This window comes from Coturnix japonica, chromosome 10, assembly GCF_001577835.2.
Source record: "Coturnix japonica isolate 7356 chromosome 10, Coturnix japonica 2.1, whole genome shotgun sequence".
NCBI classification, from domain to species: domain Eukaryota; kingdom Metazoa; phylum Chordata; class Aves; order Galliformes; family Phasianidae; genus Coturnix; species Coturnix japonica.
Window position 1 is genome coordinate 2,670,582 of NC_029525.1, and position 15,721 is coordinate 2,686,302.

At 39.9% G+C, this 15,721-nt stretch overlaps 1 protein-coding gene across 4 annotated transcripts in view; it reads right to left on the bottom strand.

Moving 5' to 3' along the window:
• TMEM266 (transmembrane protein 266) overlaps positions 1–15,721 on the bottom strand; it is a 69,257-nt gene that overhangs the window by 36,904 nt on the left and 16,632 nt on the right. For all 4 annotated transcript variants that reach the window (XM_015872463.2, XM_032446904.1, XM_032446906.1 and 1 more), the window contains exons 2-4: positions 12,813–12,913; positions 11,781–11,886; positions 9,261–9,449 (exon numbers count right to left, since the gene is read on the bottom strand). In XM_015872463.2, the coding sequence (XP_015727949.1) occupies positions 9,261–9,449; positions 11,781–11,794 (203 nt within the window). In that variant the 5' untranslated portion in view covers positions 11,795–11,886; positions 12,813–12,913. The remainder of the gene's footprint in view (positions 1–9,260; positions 9,450–11,780; positions 11,887–12,812; positions 12,914–15,721) is intronic.

Below are 15,721 nucleotides of genomic sequence, written 5' to 3' on the forward strand. Positions count from 1 at the left end.
TTGCAACTGTTACACAGGCAAAACTTCACCCTGGGGATCAGTTGCATCTCAGCTTTAATGAGTTTCCCCAACCCTCTTAAGTATACCAGTTCTCAAGTGTCTTCCAATGGTCTGAGTAATGCAACACTGATTATCACATCATGCTTTTCTATTTTCTTCCAGTCTCGCTGTGTTTCGTGCACCTTGATTTTGATACACATTCTGCAATTACTTATCTGTAGCAGCCAAAACACAAAAGGGCTCTGCTATTCAGTTATAAAGTAACGATGCTTTGTAACAGATACTCTGGTATTTAACATTATGGTCTTGCACCTCATCCCTTTTCAGGTATGAAACAAATCAGACAAGGGCAGCAATCAGTTGCATGTCATGGAAAAGAACGACATGATTTTGGAAAGCACCAAAGAGCAAGTTCAGATACTCCATAACTCAGCCTATACAAGCAAACTGTAGACAGCTGAAGTGTCAAGCAACTGGCTGGGGCTGTCTAGCAGTCTGTTTTGTCTCTGTCAGCAATCTGTGCACCAGGCTAAACAGAGATCACCTTGTTTTGGAGGAGAAAGAAGGTTCAGGCAAAGTGAACGGAGCTGCACTATGCCACTGGTTTTAAGGGCCAGAGAGCCCTTGATGGTTTACTTAGTAGTACAGATATAGACTACGAGTTCTAAGGTTCAAACAAACCATGAGAAGAAATACTAAAAAGACACATAGCTATTACTACAACAAGTAATACTGCTTGCTGAAATTACTGTCCACAACAGCTCCCCGCTTTCCAATGTGTGTTTTCAGGAGTGACGAAATTCAAAACATCGCTTGGATCAGCATCAAATCAGCTATAATTTGTTTCAGCATCAGCTAATAACCACCAACCAGCTGAGAGCGCAGCTCATTCACTGCAACACCCAAGTTCCAGTTGCTAGAGCAGCTTTAAGTCTTCACAGAAATCTGTTACTCCCCTGGTTCACACTTCCCTTAGCAGCTGGCAGTCACCATCCTCTGCAGGGCTGTCACAACTTTTGGCTCCAACCAAAACCAGTAGCTGGATTTCAAAAGAACTTGTTTATCGCAGGGAGAGAAACTGCAAGAATTCCTGCTGAGTACATCTGGGAGGATGAGAGCTCTGGAAGGAAGCTGATGAATCAATAAATGTTTTTAACAGAGCTTTCCTAATGCAGATACACATTTTAAAACAGGCTGTTGAAACTTCCTGCTTTTTCCTTTTGAAGATACTTCTATCAGGAATCACAGTAGCACACCGTTCAGAATTATAAAGCCCATCCCGATGATTCTTTTCCTCCTAAAATTCTCCCCATAGTTTATTTACTGCATCATTTCTCATCATAGCATAATGCAATGTTCCTACACTGGCCCATCTCTGAAAGTTCTAACGCCTGCCTGACGCTGCATTTTCAAAGCACTGCATTAGTTAATAAAGCCCTGATGTGAATTACCAGCTCAGCTTCAAGAAGCAGAAAGCACCAGAGGTGTGGTGAGTAATTGCACTGTAGGAACTGCAGTGTCAATCTGCGGAAATTAACGGTGTACAATAAGATAGCAAATAATTTCAAATAAATTACTCTAGACACAGTAATTCATGTTACAATCAAACACTAAAAACACCACAAAACACTTCCTGTCATACCTGTTTTTGTGTTTAGAGGAAAAAAAGATGCTAAACACCACTCAGAGACCTGGCACTTTCAAGCAGCTTCTCTGAACACAGCATATATAATCCGGATATACTCCGAATATATATATATATATATATATATATATATATATATATATATATCAACTTGTACACAGAGCTGCCCGATTACTTGTCCACAAAAGACATTCTCAATTGAACCTCAAAAGATCTGACAAGTGTCACTACTCGGGATACCCTTAGTTCTAACCTAAAGTACTACAGAATACAAGCACTCCAGCCTGAAGCAGCAATTCAAACCAGTTTTTTTCCTCCATTGTTGCCTGAAAAGAAATACATAAAACAATCACAATGCACTATAATATATAGAAGGCACTGGATTTTAAATACATTGTTTTCAATCTTAAGAAAAAAAGAGCATTCCTTTCAGCAAGCTCATCATTTTTTAATGGATTTTACTTGCCTCCATCTCAAAACAGGTTCACCTGTTCTTACCACAGCTGGTATTTTTGTTTGTTCCCCAAGATCTTTCCAACACAATGCTAAAGACTGGATTTATCTAATTAGTGCAGGTTTTAGTTCTATTCTCTTCTTCCCTTCTCCAAAAAGAGCCGCTTCGCCAGCATTTTGCAGGGTTGTTTTTCTTCTTTCCTATTCTCCAAATGATCAGTAGAGGGCCTAAAAACACTCCTAAAAATTCTACCTAGTTAAGATTTTCAAATTCTCCAAGTGCATCACTAAATAATCTGTGCACTCAGCATACATTACCTACAGTCATAATGATCTTTATTCAAGTTAATCATTACTTATAGAAACACTCAGAAATGCAGACTTATTCTTCTGTCTATGCAGCATCAATATTCTCCCAGCTCCAAAATGCTTCCGAATAAAATTACCAGCTTATGCCTGGAAAAACAATAACATTAAGACGTGAAGTGCAGACCATCTGCATGTTTGCACCTATATATCACTCATATAATGTATAAACTGATTTCAAGTATGTAAAGTGTTTGAAAATTAAGCCCTGGAAAAACTATCTTCAGTTTCCTATCTTAATTTACTTAACCAAAGTGCATTTGTTTAACTCTTGCCCTATGAACAGACAGTGATTAGCACCTCCGCACCACTACCTAGCAAACCAGCTCTCTACAGATCTCCAAGTCCTCTGAATCCACTGATACCAATACTCATACTGAGCTCATTTACCATGTTAATTTGACACAACTGTATGATAGAGTCCTGATCTTCTCTTAGACTTTCCTCCCTCTCCTCCTTTTTCTTACATATCTTCTGTAAAGAAGGGACATAGATAACAAAATGAACTACAACTAGGAATATATCTTACGTAGATAAACCTATTGACACACTAACCACATCAGATCTTAATAAACAATCATCTTCATCATTCCATGCTTTTATCTGCCTTAGCAAAGTATCTTTCTCATGATATATATAAAGGACTCATTCATTCAGTAGATGAGAAATCTTGTATTTGAGGAGGAAAAAAAAACGTACCAGGATTAGAGTGGGTTTAAAAATCCACCTTCCAAATCTTGGCCACTGCTCCTCTATTCAGGAGAATTATCATCTACCTGCCTTACAGTGCCTAGGTGAAATAAATAAACACACTACAGCTGGAATCCCTGGGCTGATAGTGATATGGGGTTATGAGAAATCTAAATACACTGTGGAATTTTACTGGGTTAAATCTTTTTAAAGACACTTTCACACATGGCTATGTGGAAAACCAATCTGTTAACATCACTGCTAGTTTTATTAATAAACAGCTTGGGGGGAAAAAAAGAGCATAAGGCAAAACTGGGAAAGGTTTAACATATTTCTTTGGTAAGGAACAACTACAAACAATTTGTTCAAGCTGCTAACAGCTGTCACTGTTTCTATTTTCTGATCTAGCAAACAAATATCCCAAATCTGTATTATACCTTACCCCGCCTTTTTTTTGGCTTAGCAGCAAGTGTTTGTATCTTGCAAGATGGATACGATTAGAAAACAGAAGGATGGATGAGATCCAAATCACTAACTGAAGAAGAAGAAAAGCCATAGTCAGGAAGTAACGGAAACACAGAAACTTTCAATAATACAAAATCTGGCTGAGACTAAACAGACAGGAGCCTCCCAGGAGGCTACAGATAGCAGCTGGAGGCCTTCAGCAATTGTAATGAACAGACAGAGCTCTGCATCCCTCCCCCTATAAGCTTGGTTTAACTATTGAGGGCAGCCTCATCCTTTTTCCACTAAAAGCCTTACGATTTCTAACCCAGCTACAGATCTTGGAGGGCTGCTGCAAAACTCTGTTGCTGTAATGGCAAGAAAGATTCCTCCTGGCTTCATCCTAAACCCAATCCCACATATGGCCAGTACTTGTGTCAGTCCTGTTCTTTGGCTGATTAGCTCTTTTCCCTTGCTGGCATTTTGGCAGTGATGCATTCATACACAGTGACATTTCCTTATTTATTTTAATCAAAGAAGTGCAGTTGTGAGGAAGTGTTGATCTGCCTGGGGGTAGCGAGGCCCTGCAGAGGGATCTGGACAGGCTGGATCACTGGGCTGAGGCCAATGGGATAAAGTTGAACAAGATCAGTGGCTGGGTCCTGCACTTTGGCCACAACAACCCCAGGCAGAGCTACAGGCTTGGGGCAGAGTGTCTGGAAGACTGCGTAGAGGAAATGGACCTGGAGGTGTCGGTCAATGGTCAGCTGAACACGAGACAGCAGTGCACCCAGGTGGCCAAGAAGGCCAATGGCATCCTGGCTCGTGTCAGAAATACAGATCTAGCAGGAGATATCTTGTTATTCCAGTGCCAAGTCAGACCTGCATCATTTCCTCTCTACAAAAAAAACTCTGTTGCAAACAGTGATCTGTGGGACACTACATTCATCTTTCTGGATTCAGACTGTGACTGACACATAAAGGTACTGAAATCACCTTTGCCAATACAAAGAATTTGCACACTGTAGGAAATAGCCCTGACACTCAAAACCTTTGCACCTTACCTCTAGCCTTGACCTGGTTGTGATCATTCACCACATATGAACATGGTATGCTTCAGGATTTGCATGGCCTGCACTTAACCTTTCACAGAAGGGACTACATTTTAAGTATGCTGCCAGATAAAAACAAACAACAAGATAGAAAACCAGGAATTTAGTCCATGTAGTTAAAAGAAACCTTCAAGCCTTGCAGAAAAGATGAAAATAAAAACTGAAACATGAATATAAAAGACAGAAATGACAGCACTCACTGTAACACAATGACAGAAGACAGACTGAAGGAACAGACATCCTTTTCTTCCAGGATGAATGAATACCCTCAATCAGGGAAGACTTGCAACCAACCTCAAATGAATCTTTGAGCTTACATTAACTTCTGAGTCTCTGTACCTCTGTTCTTTGTTCACAGATGGTTTCCCTTCTTTTCTATTTCCCTGTCTATCCCTTCACATCTCATTCTTTCCTCAGATATGCCAACTGCTTCCTTTCCAGCCAGCCCATGACCAAACAAATCTTAAGACTATGCAAAAATGATGGTGGACAGCTATGTTGAAAAGTAGTATTTTGTAGCTGAGAACTTGCTCTATTAAAAGTGTTTTTGTGCTCTTTGTAGTTGTTCTAATTTCCATGGAAATAAATAGGAGGCATTGCTTTCAGAGCAACCATCATAATTTAAAGCTCGTGCATCTCTCTGCTTGCTTCCCAGCCAGCACCAAACACAGCTCTTTACTGAGACAAGCTCACTGACTAACTGCATAATATGCAGTCTATTACGTAACTGGTTGTAATGTCTGTTACAATTTATTGTGAATGATACCTCCTAATTGGAGATTGAAGAAAACACAGGAAGGAGAGCTGGTCCCAATCCCTGCTTGTTCATAGTACACGCCACATTCTGCATGCAGACAATTTCTGAACCATTCTCCATCATCTTTATTAATCACAAATGTAGAAATAGAAAGTATTATTTTGGAAAACGGAACACTCAATTGGACAAAAAAAAAAAAAAAAAAGAAACTAAAGTTAATGTTATTCTTTTAAAAGCTCCTTAGCTCCCAGGTGATTAATCTCCTCAAAGAAACATTATTTTCATGCAAACTGAGTTCTATGTAGACATAGATTCCCCAATAAATTCACAGACATGAAGAAAATCATCTGCTTTGCATCTGCTTTTGGTACACAACTATCTCCTTATCTGTTAGAAATGTACATTACGTGATCCCCTTGGAACCCAAGGCACGTTTTTTTCATGACTTTATTTCTTATCTACATGTCTCCAGTCAATGCCTCAATCGTTTCTGCAATGTCTAAGTACAGAACGCAGCACAGTGCAAAAATATCTCAAAAATAACTGCAGGGCAGACAAGCAGGACTAATAAGTAATGAACTCACTGGTCCTGAGAACCAAGCCACTATTTATTTAGTGCTCCACTGGGTGGAAAACATGCAACTTCTTAAATACAGATTGCTACAGTCACATAAAATTCAGCGTTTTAGTTACTAATTGTTGGCATTTACCAGAAATTTTTGTTTTTCTGAGAAAAACAGAGCCACGGTTTCATTAATTCAGGCAGATCAGCCTCATTGCAGCCAAGAAGCAAGCCTGATTCAGCAGTCCCTCCTATCCTACACACTGGTGTGCAAAGATAGAGCAAAGCCCCATCAATCTCCTCAAAATAAACTTTTTACTCCTGCATCTTTAAAGCCATGTAAATGTCAGATTACATACCATCTTTCTCACAAAAAAGAGATCATAGCTTTCTTTTTGTTTTTCCTCTCCCCCTATTTTTGGTGAGAGGAGTAGTTGGTTTGATACCACCTGAGAGTTTCCATGAAAACAAAGAGGGGCTGAGCTATTACCCACCTGTTCCTTGTAGCCCACTAATATCAGGTGTACTGAGAGAAACAACAAAAAAGTCCCCTACTTAACACCACACCATCCTTTGCCAACCAGGTTAAATTTGCACATGTGCTTGGACTGGTGCAATCTGTCTTCGCCTACTTTCCAAGCCTCTTGCCATTTTCCTATTATAACTTTCCAAGAAGTGGGCACATGCCAGACCTCTCTGCTGCAGTGCCTTGCAATTACAGTAAGCATGGTTTACCTACATCCGCTACAGATCTAGACCATTAGATTCCTATAGAATGCAGGTTATACCGGTTGGCAACCTCCCTGAAATTCTCAGGGAAAAAAAAAAAAAAGTGTAGAAGTGAACATCTGGAAGTCCGCAATGAAGGCAGACTGCCACAGAGTGGAAAAACAAGGCCTATGTCCCCATTTAATACTCTGTGGCATTTGCACCATCAGTATTCCCACCTGCAACCTGTGCAGAAGCAGTGGGGACGTAGGGCTCCACAGATATGACTATGGATGCTGCCAGAAAATACAAGGACTCAGAAATTTTCTGTTACTTCCTGTGCTGACCTTTCCACATCATCCTCTTCAGCTGTGAGGGAAAGTTAGCTGGCACTTTCTGTACCAATGTGATCTGATCCTCCACAGATGCTTCTTACCCAGGTGGAGAAGTGAGTCAGACAACTTAAAAGGCAAGGAGACAGAAAGTAGAGCATGCTCATAAAACCAGACACATTCCCAAACAAGCCACAAGGTGGAATGGGGGTAGATTTTCACTTGGGCTGTCAGCCTTCTTGATCTCAGCTCAGCTCCTAAATTTCACAGGATAGCAACTGCAAACAGTGCTTCTGAAAGGAAAGAGCCATTCCCACAAGGAAGATGCAGCCCTGGGACTTAGCTGAACATATTCAGCCAAAACACATTGAGACATACAAACCAAAAGGTCTGAATTCTCTTCAAAGAATCCCCTCTACAGCTATTACGTCTGAATGGCACCTACTTATTTCCATTTAGAACAGTAAAGCAACAGAAGTCATCTGTGTGAAGGGAAGGATCTCTGCTGAGAAAAAGAACAAGTCTGTCTCCACACTTAGACTACAGGACTGTTCAAACAGTCACAATGAGAGGCCTGTGCACTTTGGCACAATGAAGAATGGAGTTTCAGATCATAAAAATCTATTAAAATACGTATTTAAACAAAATTGGTATCAACTCAGCACCAAAATAGCCTAAGGGTTACACCTGCATACTCCAATTAATTTTCAAGTGCCTCTTCTGCTAAGCAGGGTATTTTATGTTACAGTTGTACCATACTTACATAACTTACTTGAAATGTATTTCCCCTAGTCTGGAGCAACAGCTTTCTGGAGATGTCTCAAAGTCTAATTTGGAAAGAAACTAAAGGCAAGAATCTTTCCTCAGTACTCTTTCCTGACTAGCACACAGAATACCTACTGAGCAGAGATCAAGCAGCTCTCTGCTGATTTCTAAGCACAGGTTAAAACATACTCAATTGTTAACAATTTGAGGCGTATATTAAGCCTTTTAATGTCTTCATCTTGAGAGCTCTGTACTGTTAAGTGTTTTTAGACAGATCTTACTGGCAGTGGAGTATATAAAAGTTCAGTGCAACATACAGTAGAACAGCAATCACAGAGTCAGAGGGGTTAAGCACACATGCTCACCTAATCTCCATCCCAAGGAATATTAAGCCATACTGTCATCATTCCAGATAACTGCATCTTCTTAAAGGCCTCTAATGATTGCAATTCTGCTCCCCACTTCCTCCCACGCACTATCCAAGCACTTTGCTAACCTCACTCTTCTCCTCTTTGCTGTTATTCAAGTCTCTTTACTTCTTGCCCTAAATACCATAGAGATGGAACAGACCATTTTCTTCCTCACTGAGAAATCTCTTATAATTTCCCCACAGTCTCTTCATGCGAAATGGAAACAGTTACTTCCATCAGTAGCAGGCTATTTCCTCCAATGGCAGGTTTTCCACGCCTCTCATCATTCTCACTACCTTCCTCTCTTTATGCTTTCAAGTTGACACAAAACTTTCATGAAAAGCAGAGCACAAGAGCCCACTTACAGCCACTAGAGGCCTGAATCAGGCATAAGGCTAACTTATTCTGTAGAGCAACTCTACATAAACCGACACTGGGTTATGTTTCAGCAAATGTTATAAACTGATCAAAATCATTTATTCCAGTTAGTGCAGCAGCAGTCATTCTAAAACAGCACTAACATACACAAATCAAAGACAGTAATCTCACATAAGCAAACTACACAATACAAATTATTCTACAAATAGCAACGATCTGTTCAGGAATCAACAGTACCGTCATTACCTTTCAGTGATATCTACAATCACACCTGCCAACCCTCTGTTATCCTGAAACACCACTATTGAAGAGCTGTCATCAGGCCACTTAGTATGTATGATGCGCTAGAGACTTGGTCTAGCTTTCCCCATCTGACAGAGAGCTTCCAGACTGGGTCAAATAGTAACTTTGAATTACGTAGTCTCGAAGAGCCCCAAATTAGCACTGATTAGTTATGTCAGAAAAAGTCATTTCCATCCTGCAACAGTGATTTTGAAATGAGTTTGAGGACAATTGGCTGCTCTTTTCCAGCTCAGGGTTTTCTTTTTCTTTTTTTTTTTTTTTTTTTTTTTTTTTTGCAGGCAGAGGAATTCATGCAACATAAAATTAGAAAATAAGATTTTCTCCTTTGTACTTACCCTTCTCTTTGGTATTCCTCGTCCAAATTTGATAAAAGCTGGGATCCAGCCACAGACAGGTCAAGTGCAGCTAAGGGTAGATCTCGATAAGCAAAATTAACAAGCTGTACGGGGGCAATGCTTTTGGTCTCTTCTTCAACTTGCTGCGAAATTATCTCAACTTCTGAAACACCGCCTTCTATTGCAGGCCTGAAAATATAATAAGCAAAATGAAAACTTCTCTCTACAGAGGCACACATACATGTACATCTATATAAACAAATATAAATACACAAGCAAATAAAAATATGTTGGAGACTAACTTTGCAGTACCCTAAGAAGACAAATTACAAGGCCAGGTCATTGAGAGAAGTATCCTACTTAAAGAGGGGGGACAGATCAAATGTCTCCAAACTTATCTTCAGTACATGTCACAGAGAGCAACAGAAATCCCACAGATGAAGGAGAACAGCATGTTGCATTCTGCTTCAAAAGCACTAAATATAAACGAATAGCGTTATTAACAAACAAATGTGGAAACAATGTATGAAACCAAAAGCAAAATATTTGCGCAAAACATACAAGAACAGCAGAAAGAAGGTGTGCAACTATGACAATGAAAAACTCACTGCTTTGTAACTTGGACAAGTGAAGAATGAACAGTTAACCTTATCAATTATTATACAAATCTGCAGTTAGTTAATGGATGCATCTGGACCCCTCTCACTGAGGAGCTTTTGAGAGATGGCAACTTGATTTCATTCAACCACAGAAGACTACTCTGTTACAAGTCACTTCAAAGTAATTCTGAAAGGAGAGCAAGGACTCAGGAGAATTATGAACTCCTCTATAAAGCTTATCTTAAGCAGTTATTTGTACAGCTTCCAAGTCCAGCAGCACTATTGAGAACTGCAAGCAAGCAAAAAGAGCATCTGACTATATCCACGTCCTCCACATTTAAAATACTACTTAGCTAGAACTCAAACTTTGTCAGCTAGCATACCCTCCTGCACATAAAGGATGAATTCATTGTAGGAGATAGCCTGCACATAGCACCCAACTTACCTCTCTTATTTGACTGCAAAAGTTGCATGGGTGACTTTGCTTTAAAGAAGTTTATTTAAAATATTCCACCTATGTGAGCAAACTGAGTAATATGTAGGGCTTTTTTTTCCCCCAGAAAAAAAGTGAATTATTTAGCAGAGTTCTTAACTCGTGTATCTTGTAAATCTAAAGATGTGAGTGAAGAAGCTAAAATTCTAGATGAAAGGGAAAGAAAAACCTATTACTCAGAGCCTGAACATCAGACTAACCCTTTTGGATGGAAAACATTCATCCAGAATTGAAGGAGCTAATCGCTACCAGAATTACACAAAAAAGTCATTTGAAAAACCTGGAAAAGCTTTTATAACTCAAGTATTTGTCAAAGAAAGGCTGTGCCTGTATCATAGAATTAGAATACCCTGAGTTGGAAAGAGCCCCCAAGGGTCCAATCCCTGGTTCCACACAGAACCCTGCATGTAACAGCAGCATCTGACCGCTCCTCGGGCTCCAGCAGCTCAGGGCAGAACCTTTCCATGACTTCCACCTGGCCCTCTTCACACACAGCTCAGTAACAATATCTAAAGCTTTACTAAAATTACATCAGTTGGCTTCCTCCTTTGGTCATGCAGGTTGGTAACTTGTCATAAATGGAGATTAAGTTCATAAGCAGAACTTTTCCCCTTTTGAACCCACATTGCTTGCCACCAGTGACAGCATTCTCTTCCAGGTGTTTTTCTGTAACTCCCAAAATGATTTTATCAGGCACTGAAGTAAGACTGACAGTGAGTCATGCTGTCACACCATGCCGAAGGGGAGACACTACTATATATACAACATAAAGTCTTATTTTACTTTTCTCTTTGCCTAACCAATGATTGAAAGTATTGAGATTCACGTCACTTCCAATAGAACTGTATTTACCTGTGAAGTGAAATCAGAGGCAGGACTAGTTTTAGCAACAAACTTCTTCCTGTGATTTTCACCTTTAGCGACAACCCATGAGCCTTTACCTTTACAAGTCTAAACTGATTCAGTTCTGCACGAAGCCCACGTAGCAATCCCATTTCCAGTATTATAATGGAAAAAAAGGAAACCAGATGAGTGCAGCCTTCCCCCTCACCACAGAGTTTATCGTTTGTGTTTCTTAGATGGACTACATCAGAGGCAGAGTCTGATGTGACAGAAAAGCAAACCAAACCAACCAATATATTGGTGCTGGCAAGCTGCTTTCAGACAGTTTTGGTGAAAGGGAAGGGAAAAGGAAAATGGATATGAAAATGAGACAGTTTTTAGTCACTGGCTGTCAGTACACACCCCAAACTTAATGCATTCTTGATTTTTCTGTTAATTCACACTCTTTAGACAACTGACAAAATCCCACTATTCCTTCTCAAAATAGCAACTTTTCCCTCCGACATCACAATTATATTCTCTTACAGGCAGCAACTGATCTTGTGTAATTAAAATAAGTTATAATTATCCTTATATGGCACTTACTGAGGACCGGTCATGTTGGAGGATGCAAATGAATCAGCAGTGGTTATCGTGTTCAACTAATTCCAGCTGCTTTGCACAGAAGTTCTAGACATCCAAAGTGAGGCTTCTGCAAAAGTCAAAAGAAAATTATCTAAAAACAATTAAAAGAACTCCAAAGGGCTGCACTGACAATTTTTGTCATGTAATCAGTTCACTTAATTACTTCATTTCCCTCTATGATTCTTTTTCTAGGCCTTTTGTCTGGATTGATTCCTCCGTTTTATACAAATAGAACACATGCTCACGTACTTAATTCCACAGCAATATACATCTGGCTTTAAATTTCTGGTTCACTTAAATTAATCAGGCAGGGGTGATTTTCAGAGAAAGCTGAGGGGTTTGGGAGCACAAATGCAATTGGGAGTCAATTAATACTTTCTCTTTTAAAAAAATACAATACAATATTTAATTTAATATTGAGGCATGTGCTGGTTTTGTCTCCAAAGTTTGGCAGTTTGTTGTCAGACATTCTGGTTGTTACCAAGATGGGATTTTGATCAACAAAGTTCACTAATATTTGGAAAAGGTGACACATTTGCCTATGGCATAATGTTGATTCATGGTGTACCTGGGCCAACGCATGGGAACCAGAATGGAAAACAGTAATCAAATGAGAATAAAACTTTGCAGTACACAGGTTTTAATGGCTGGAAAATATAGCCTGGAGAATACCACATACAAAGGTACAAATTCATAGAAAGTCATATGGTAACAGGTTTTGTAAAGCTACTGTCAGGATGGTACACACAGTAATTGAAATCAGTAACTAAAATAACAAAAACATACTCTTTATTTAAGCAGAAATACACTGGTTGGTAAACTAGCGTATTACCAACATCAAGCAATTTCCACAATGATGAAACATAATTCTTATACTAGACCAAAGTCATTAACAGACTGAACTGTTAGTATCAGTCAAGCATTTACAACAGAGATATAAAGCAACAACACAATCTACGGCAGTCACTTGATGCCAATTAAAAATGAACTTACATCAACTGTAGAGCCATTTCCAAGGCTTTATTTAACGTACTGTAAACTTCTAATGAGGTAAAATGTAGTCAATCCATTCTCAGATTTTTCAGCTAATACACCTGCATACACAAAAAGAAAGGATCTAGATTATGATCACCTTCCTCAGGTAGATAAGCTTGCCAAAAGCAGTCATTCGCAAGGAGCAATACAATTGACTTTAAAACAGAAAACAGATGTTGCAGAAAGAAACACACTGCACTTCTCAATGAGCTTTTAAACACTTCCAACATCAGAGTGACAAACCAACCTTTTCTTACAGAATTTTCTTGTTTCTCAAATACAGCACGAACCTGATTCAATATTCATTTGACATCAATGGGAGTCTCTTCCCTTCTGTTCTTGGTCTTGTATCGATTGTATTCCCAATGCAGTAAGATACTATAGCAATTGCCTACAATTAAAAGTCTGTTTAAATCACATACTGAAAGGACACAGCAAGAATCTCTTATGCCTAAGATAGTTTTATAATAGCAACCATTCCACTTAGCAGCAGAATAAAATGGAAATGTCACTGGAAGCTTTGCTTTGCAATGTTAGGGAGCTAACATCCCATCTGGGGGTTAAATTTTACCCCACGTGCTTTCATTGAGGTATTTTACCTAAACCTGTTGTTTTAAACATACAGCCTGGGAAAGTGGTAAAGGCACAACAAGGTGCTCTGCAAAGCAAAGGACAACATATAGGCAAACATACATAGGCAAAGGACCACAATGTGAGCCTAACACAGGCACCCTACGGGTATCCCATCCACCTAGCCCACTCAAGGCTTAGGAAATAAAAACACCTTGATCTCACAGGAGGAGATTAGCTGGCACTTCCAGGATGGGTTTTGTGCTTTGTCTTTGTTTTTCAGTCACTTGTATTTTTTGCTTTTATTTTAACTCCTTGGAACTGAGGCCAAGGCAGCACATGGTTCATGCTGAGTTCCCACGTAGCTATGAGCAATGCCCATTTTGTGAGAATTCAGCTGTTCCATTTGTTCTGTGGCATAAGTATTTTCAAGGTGAGATGGCTGCGGAAAGAGCAAAGTTCCTCAAAATAAACAGAATTCATTTCAAGAGGAGATAGAGCAGAAATGAAAGAATTGCCTCCAGAAGGTTTTTTGTGCAAGTTTCAAAGTGCTGTAAAACCAGAAACAGTCACTGAACTAAATGACCAGGATACTGGTCAGCTGAGCCAACAGGACAACACAACCTGATGGGAAGCACATTTCTGTAGCTGGTTTTCTGTGCAGAGTTGAGTCTGCAGATTCATTGCCTAAGTTAAAACATGCAGATACACAGTTCAGAAATCAGCAAAGCTGACTCAGCTCTTCACACTCCTGCAGTAGATGAAGCTGCTCACAATTCACTGAGCTTTTTTTGAGGCAAGACCTTTGAAATGCTTAAAAATGCTTTGTTTGCCTCCCCAGCTCTTCTGCCTTCCTGTTCTTTGCACAGATATTACACACACCAGTGACCTCAATGTTTCTGTGACATACCTTTTGCTTAATTATTTCCCCTACCCTCTCATCTGTGGGCACACAGGCATGCAGCTGTTCCACTCTTCACACGTTACGGTCAGATCACACAGGTTGAAAAGCAGCATCACGCTCCATAGCACTTGAGCAAAGGTTGATGCTGCTACCTGCACCCAACACATCCTCTCATAGTTAATGTGTTAATGCTTAGATCAACTGCTAGTCACTGTAGCGTAGCGGTAGCTTGTTAATACACAAAGTTCAGCTGAAACAATGCAAACTATAAAGCAATTTGGGAGTTTACATAAAATATGCTCTGTGCATACATCATACATGCAGCAGCCTGGGTTGAAAAGGACCACAATGCTCATCTTGTTCCAACCCCCCTGCTATGGGCAGGGTCACCAGCCACCAGACCAGGCTGCCCAGAGCCACATCCAGCCTGGCCTTGAACGCCAGGCCTGAAGCCTCAAACAAAAAAAGATTGATCAGAAGGAAGATGTCTAAACTTTTTGCACTAAAGTCTCTTCTAACTTACATTGCCCCCCCCCCTTCAATTAAGCTGAAGTCAAGACCATGGTGTTCACTTGTTGCATTTGCTCACGTTCCCAAAGGAGTATTATAGTATTATGCCATAAGCTCCCCATAGCCACACACTTGTAAATGGACCATCACATATTACCCTGTAAGCTTACAGTCAGTAAGATTATATGGCATGTAACAGCAGCAGATTTCCCTTTAAAAAACAAAGTGCTTCTCTGATGCAGTGAAAAGCACAGCTCCAAAAACAGTTGTGTCAGCACCAGGGGGGTATGGCAACACACATGGCCACAGCCATGGGAACAAATGGCACAGCAGAGAAATACTGAAGTCAGCTTCTATCAGAAAGACTTACACCTAAAACAACGTGCCAAGCCCTCACCATTGGTGGTATTAAACTGGAGCAAGCACCCAAACTGGAAATGCTTCAAAGACTGAGGGACAGGGAAACAAAAACAGGCCCAGGTTTTAATTGCTTTTTGTTATTTCTCTTGTTGAAGCTTTTTATTGTGGCTAGCCCATATCACAACATGAAACTGTTTCATTCAACAAGCCACATTCTTAGGTAAATCTTATAAAGACTAATGTCCAAATGGAAAATACAGCTGCTTTAGTTGCTACTGGACAACCTTACACAATTCACAGAGCTGTTCCGAAGGAGGGCATAATTTGAAATAAGACTTAGGAAAACAGGTGATAAGAAATCATCCTCAGGAACTTTCAAAGAGAAAAGGGACATGTGAATCTACATTTAGCTCTTGAGAATCACATTGGCCACATAACATCCAAATTGTTTCCCTCAGAAATCCAGCAACTTGCTCTTCTTTCCAAAGGGGAAACCCCAAAAAGCTCCTTCAGGAAAGGCAGC